This window comes from Petaurus breviceps, unplaced genomic scaffold, assembly GCF_028583685.1.
Source record: "Petaurus breviceps papuanus isolate PSGF00001 unplaced genomic scaffold, PetGlider_PUasm1.0 567, whole genome shotgun sequence".
Taxonomy (NCBI): domain Eukaryota; kingdom Metazoa; phylum Chordata; class Mammalia; order Diprotodontia; family Petauridae; genus Petaurus; species Petaurus breviceps.
In genome coordinates, this window is record NW_027186383.1 from 470296 (window position 1) to 476616 (window position 6321).

Here is a 6321-nt window from a genome sequence, read left to right on the forward strand (position 1 = left end):
GTGTGTGCGCGTGTGTGTCTGTGTGCATGTGCGTGTCTGTGTGTGTGCGCGTGTGTGTGTGCGTGTGTGTGTGTGCGCACACATAGACACACATGCGCACACACACAGACACGCACATGCACACAGACACACGCACGCACGCACACAGACACACATGCACAGAGACACAGTACATACACAGACATACGCACACACAGACACACGCGCACACACACAGACACGCACATGCACACAGACACAGTACATACACAGACATACGCACGCACGCACACAGACACAGACACAGAAAACCACACCATGTACATTTCTGTTTATCGCTTCTTTCTCTGGAGGTGGATAGCATCTTCTTCCACAGGTCCTTTGTAGTAAATATGAGGATTTGTGATATACAAAAAAACTTAGTCATTCATAGCAATTCTTTGATCAGTATGGCTGTCACTGTAGATAATATCCTGCTGGTTCTGAGCATTTCACTCTTCACCATTCCATACAAATCTTTCCGTGTTTCTCCAGAATCACCTTGTTCATCATTCCCCGTAGCACAGCAGGATTCCGTCACAACCACGTGCCACAACTTGTTCAGCCACTCCCCAGTTGAGGGCATCCCTGAATTTCTAGCTCTTCACCGCTGCAAAGAGAGCCGTCATTAGTATTGTAGAACACACGGCCTCTTCTCCTTTTTGCTTTTTTACCTTTTTAGGAAACAGACGTAATGATGGCATTGACGGCTCAAGGGGCACGTGTGGTTTTGTGGCTCTTGGGGCACAAGTCTCGGTCGTTCTCCAGAATGGATGCGTCAGTTCACGGTTCCACCAGTGGTGTATCAGCAGCGTCCCAGTTTTCCATATCCCCTCCAGTATTTGTTGTTTTCTTCTATTGTCTTAGTCTCGTTTTATGAGATGATAGCTTAAAGAAGTTGTTTTAATTTGCATTTTTCTAGTCAATAATGGTTTAAAGCATTTTTCCGTATAATTATATATGTGTATCTCTATATATACATACACACGTATGTCTTTGATTCTTTTATTGAAAAATTGCCTCTTCATATCCTTTGACCAAAAGTCAATTGGGGATCGGCTCATATTCTTATAGATTTGACAAAGGTCTTTATATATTTGAGATATGAGACCTTTATCCAAGAAATTGACTTTAAAATTTTTTCCCAATTTTCTGATTTACTTCTGTCTTGACTACACGATGTTTTTTTTTGTACAAACCCTTTTTAATTTAATGTAACAAAAATGATCCATTTATATCTCACATTGCTCTCTGTCTTGTTTATTCATAAATTCTTCTCTGCTCTGCAAGTCTAAGTAATATGTTACATGTCCTCCTAATTTACTTATGATATCTCCCTTTATATGTAGATCATGTATTTATTTTGACCATATCTTGGTAGATAGTATAAGATATTGGTCAATACCCAATTTCTGCAGGCTGTTTTCCAGCTTTCCCAAATAGTGAATTCTTATCCCAAAAGCTAAAATTTTTATATTTGTCAAACACAAAGTTATTACAATCATTTACTATTGTGTATTATTTGTCTACTCTGTTCTCCTGATCCACCATTCTATTTCTTAGCCAGTAACAGGTATTTTTGGTAATTCCTGTCATACAATGTAGTTTAATATCTGGTACAGCTAAACCTCCTTACTTTACTTTTCTTTCATTAATTCCTTCTATATTCTTGACCTTTTGTTCTTCCAAATGAATTTTATTCTGATTTCTTCTAGCTCAATACATTTTTTTTTTTTGGTAATTTAATCGGGGTCGTATTGAGTAAGTAAATTAGTTTCTCTATTTAAATCTGATTTTATTTGTATAAAGAGCGTTCTGTGATTATGTTCATGTAGTTCCTGGGTTTATCTTGGTAGGCATGCTCCCAGGAATCTTATACTGTCTGTAGTTATTTGAGGTGGGGTATCTCTTGCTGTCTTTTCATTCAGGGTTTTGTTGGTGATAGATAGGAATGCTGATGATTTATGTGGGCATATTTTATATCCTGTTATTTTGCTGAAATGATTCGTTGTTTCAACTCACTTTTTAGTTGGATCTCTAGGATTTTCCACATATATCATCATATCAGCAGAAAGCGGTGGTTTTAGTCATTCATTACCCTTCTGATTTCTTCAGTATCTTTTTCTTTTCTTTTTGCTATTGCTTTCATTTCTCATACAGTATTGAGCCATAGTGGGGATAGCAGGCATATTTGTTTTCCTTCTGTTCTTCCTGGGAAGGCTTCTAGCTCGTCCCGTCCCAGGCGATGTGCGCTGCTGCTGCCTTTAGGTGGATGTCTCTTGTCACTGTAAGGATGATGCTGTTGGCTCCTCTGCTTTGTAGTTTAATGGGAGTGAGGAAGCCGTTCTCTTCTCACAGGCACTGAGAATGTGGCCAGTGCTTTCAGGCTGTGAGGCCTTCACATCTGCCCTCTCAGGCGGGGACACAGTCGGGGCAGGGCTTGTGATGAAAAGCAGCTCTCAGCCTGGTGCTGAAGATACAGATGCAGGGATGGGAGACAGTTCTTGCCTACATGGAGTTTCCATTCTAAGACAGTGGTAGCCAGGGATGAGTGGTCTGGTAAGACTGATTGATTTGTGTGAAATGTCAGAAGCCTATGACAGGAGAGGCTGGTGTTAAGGAGATAGCCAGAGAGCTGGGTCTGTGTGCAGGCTGCAAACATGGCAGTTGCAGAAGCCTCTGACATGATGGCTTTGGTTTGAGCCTCTGTCTCTGCAGGTGGCCAGTTCAGCATGGGTTAGGAGAGGTATCTCACCTTAGTTGGTTTTGTGAATTTGCAGAGGGCTCTTATCCCAGCCCTGCAAGGGTCACTTTTGCATTTTCTAGGTGAGGACACAGAGGTCCCGTGACTTAAATCTAGTCACACAGCTGGTCTTGGGTTCCTAGAGTCAGAGCTGGAAGGGACCCTCTCATTTTATGGAGCTCTAAAGCTGGCTCCAAGGCTCTCTCCGCTGCCTCTAGTGATGATGTAGCTTCTGCCCCCCTGCCTGACTGGGATCAGGATGGAGGGAACCTTAGAGACTGGTGGTGGGCAAGGTCATTCCAATGTGCTTGGGATTCTTTCTGAGGCAATAGAATGCATAGAAGCATCCATCTCTTTTGGAAGCTGACCTGCAGATTCATTGCTTGAAATCCAAACTGAGCTCTTATGACCCACACACAAGCCTCAACACATGGAAGCCTGATCAGCATCAGTAGTGTTTCCTTGGAAGGTGCCTCTGCCAGTGGTGGGATGTGGTGTGTGTGAGTGGCCGGAAGGGGCAGCCAACATGTCTGAGAAGAGAATATGGTGCCAGGCATTGTGCTGATTATTGGGAATGCAAAGAAAGTCAAAAGATAGGCCCTGCCCTCAGGGAGCTGCCAGTCTAATGGGGGAGACAAGCTACAAACCAGTAGGTACCAGTGGGCCAAATAAGAAATCATCAACGACGGGAGGCTGTGGTATTAGGAAGGGTCACACAGCCTGCCACGTGAAGTCTGTGGCCCCTCTCACCTTGTGCCCCTTCTGTTTGATGTCTGTAGGTCCCTGGGCTGATGCGTTTTCTCAGTTTAGAGATGCCTGTGATGGTAACTAGCTTAGAAGCAATGGCAGCCACATGGCGATTGGCCACCGTTCTTCCTTGTGACTCTCTTTGGCCTTGAAGAATTGTTTTGAGCCTCTCAGTTAAGCCGTGGTCTCAGATTCCCCCACTTGGAGAAATGACACGTTTATTGAGAAAGTGAAAAAAACATCTGTGCCTTCTTGGAGCAGCTGAGTTCAGTGTCCTTGCTTGTCATGCCCGTAAGACCCCTCGCCCAGGCTACCTGGGCCTTTGTTCACGGCCATCCCAGTCTCCTGACTGGGGCCTGGGGCCACTGACCAGGACGTTCTTGTTTTTACAGGAAGATGAGTCTGAAGTAGTTGCAAAGGCCAAGAAGAGTTTGAAGGACCTTCCACGTGTACAAGAAACAGACAATCCTCTGGCGGTCCTCAAAAATATCTTGTCGCAGGTGCGTCGTGTCTCCCTTCCCTAGCCTCTGGTGCTGTGCCAGGTCCGCGTCTGGGCAGCGGGTCCTGGGCTTTGGTCTCCATGCGATGGTCACTGAGCAGACACCTGGTACTGTTCCTGCATCCAGTCTTCATCAGGGAAATTCCACTGGAGAAGGAGGGGCCTCCTGTGTTCTCAGCAAGACCAGACATGGCCCCTGCCCTCCAGGAGTCCTTCGTCAGCTTGCGTGGCATCTGCACACGGGCCTGTACCATGCCAGAGAAGGGGGCAGGGACGAGGGCTCCTCTGGTGGCCCCTCGGCTCCAAATGGAGGCCTGAGACTCTTGGCCTTTCTCTTGGCATCCTTGGTACCAGCACAGTGCCTGGCATGTAGACAGTAGGCTGCTGGACTGACTGTACTAGCCAGTACCCATGAAGTGCTTTGAGGCTGCAGGGTCCTTGAAAGACAGGCTCCCAGCAGCCCTGGGAGGTGAGGGGGTCTGTGCTGCGTGGTGACTTGGTGGCTCAGAGAGGAGCCCAGGGCCTGCAAGGCCCACCTTTTGGGGTGTCTGAAGGGTTTTGATGGGTAGAGCGATGAGAGTAGGTGACCCACACAGGCAGCCGGAGGCAGGGGGAGGAGTTGGGAAGCAGCTAATCTTAGCTGGCCTCAGGGGGTGACAGAAGAGTGTGTGATGATCCGGGGGAGCCTCGGGGGCTGCTGAGCAGAGATGTTGGAGGGAGTGAAGACCATCGATGTTGGTGCTCCCAGGCCACTGTGAGCTGCCGCGCCAGCCAGCAGATGGTGGTGGTGCTGTTAGCTGGATGCTCTGGACGCCCTCCAGGGTTCTCTTCTCCCCAGAAACCAGGCCGGGAGGATGGAGCCAGCAGGGGGGTATCCAGTGGGCCTGGCGTTCACGTCCCTTCAGGGGCCAGTCCTGGCTGCTCTGTCACCTTGGCGTGGGGCATGGTGAGGACACTCATAAGACGCCCCAGGGTGGCATGTGTAGTCAGCTCGGCCCCACGACCCGGCGGCTAGCTGAGCCTTGGGCTTGGCCCCACGACCCGGCGGCTAGCTGAGCCTTGGGCTCTGCCCCGCTCCTGGAGGGCAAGAGCCCTCTGGCTTGTGGCCTTGGCACCTCCCCTCCTGACATGGTTCTCTGTCTCAGTGCGTGTTGATGGTGGAATTGATCATTGGTACCTTCCTGCTTCTCATCTTGCCACACTTTTGTTCTGAATTGTTCTTTCTTCCTGAAGGAGGAAAACAAGCTGATTCCTGTGGACCAGCTGGGTCAGAAGCTCTTGGCTAGCATAGAAATATCTTGGAACAAGAAGTTTCGGAAACAGCACGGGCCCCTGCTGAAGGTAAGGGCAGCTCCACCCGCCCGGTGACTTCTCTGGTGCTGTTGGTCTGGGAGCATTGACCCTGGTGCTGAGAGCCAGGCGAGGGCTGCCTTTGGCTGAGCGCCTGTTCCTCCCTCCCACAGTGGAACAGCTGGCCTCGGTTTCTGTCCCAGAAGGGATGCTTGCTTTCACTGAGCAGGCCGGGCAGCGCCGTCTCCCTTCCATGCCCAGGTTGTGGGCCTGAGCGGGTCGCTTTGGTTCCATCGTATTCCAGCTCTTTCTGGCCCATTAGGCAAGTTGAATCAGGGATCTGTGATCTTAAATTCAGCCTCCCTGGAGGTCCTGGCCTGGTGTGGTGTAATGTAATTTACAAGGAAAGGCAACTTCCCAAGGTTCAGAATATCAGCATAGGGGCTCTCCATTTTATTCAGTGACAAACCAAGAACAGAGAAGGTCAAAACATGACATCATTCCAAATACAGCATTTACTAAGTATGATTAAATAATCTCCAAGTACTACCCCACCCCAGGACCTTCCAATCATTCAATCAATTACAAAGTCCCTGTTCTAAATACTACTCCACCCCTAGGCTGTACCTTCATTTAGTCCACCACAAAGCCCCTCTTCTCAAATGGAGATTAGTTTCCAAACATAAGGTCAAAAGTTCCCCACCCCTGGATCACAATTGAATCTACCCCAGAGTTACAACAAGTTTAAACACAGCACTTAATACCCAAATGGAGGTCTTTTCTTCATCTTGACAGGAGTTCTCAGCAATCTTAGTTCCTGGGGAGACGAGGCTTAGCAAGGCCACAAGATACATTGCCAGTCTCTTCATTAATTCATCCTCTGTCTGTAGAACAGTCCTAGAACCCCTGAAAACATTAGCAAAACCCTCTCCCAGGATTTCTGTAAACATACAACAAGAAAATCCTTCTTCAGGGCTTCTGAACCAACAGAAAGGTTCCCAGACCCCTGCAACAACAGCACTGT

General features: G+C 47.9%; 1 protein-coding gene across 7 annotated transcripts in view; it reads left to right on the top strand.

Moving 5' to 3' along the window:
* The window catches only part of USP40 (ubiquitin specific peptidase 40), a 411887-nt gene that overhangs the window by 362673 nt on the left and 42893 nt on the right, over positions 1–6321 (top strand). For all 7 annotated transcript variants that reach the window (XM_069103094.1, XM_069103092.1, XM_069103096.1 and 4 more), the window contains 2 exons: positions 3901–4008; positions 5241–5348. In XM_069103094.1, coding sequence (XP_068959195.1) covers positions 3901–4008; positions 5241–5348 — 216 coding nt within the window. The remainder of the gene's footprint in view (positions 1–3900; positions 4009–5240; positions 5349–6321) is intronic.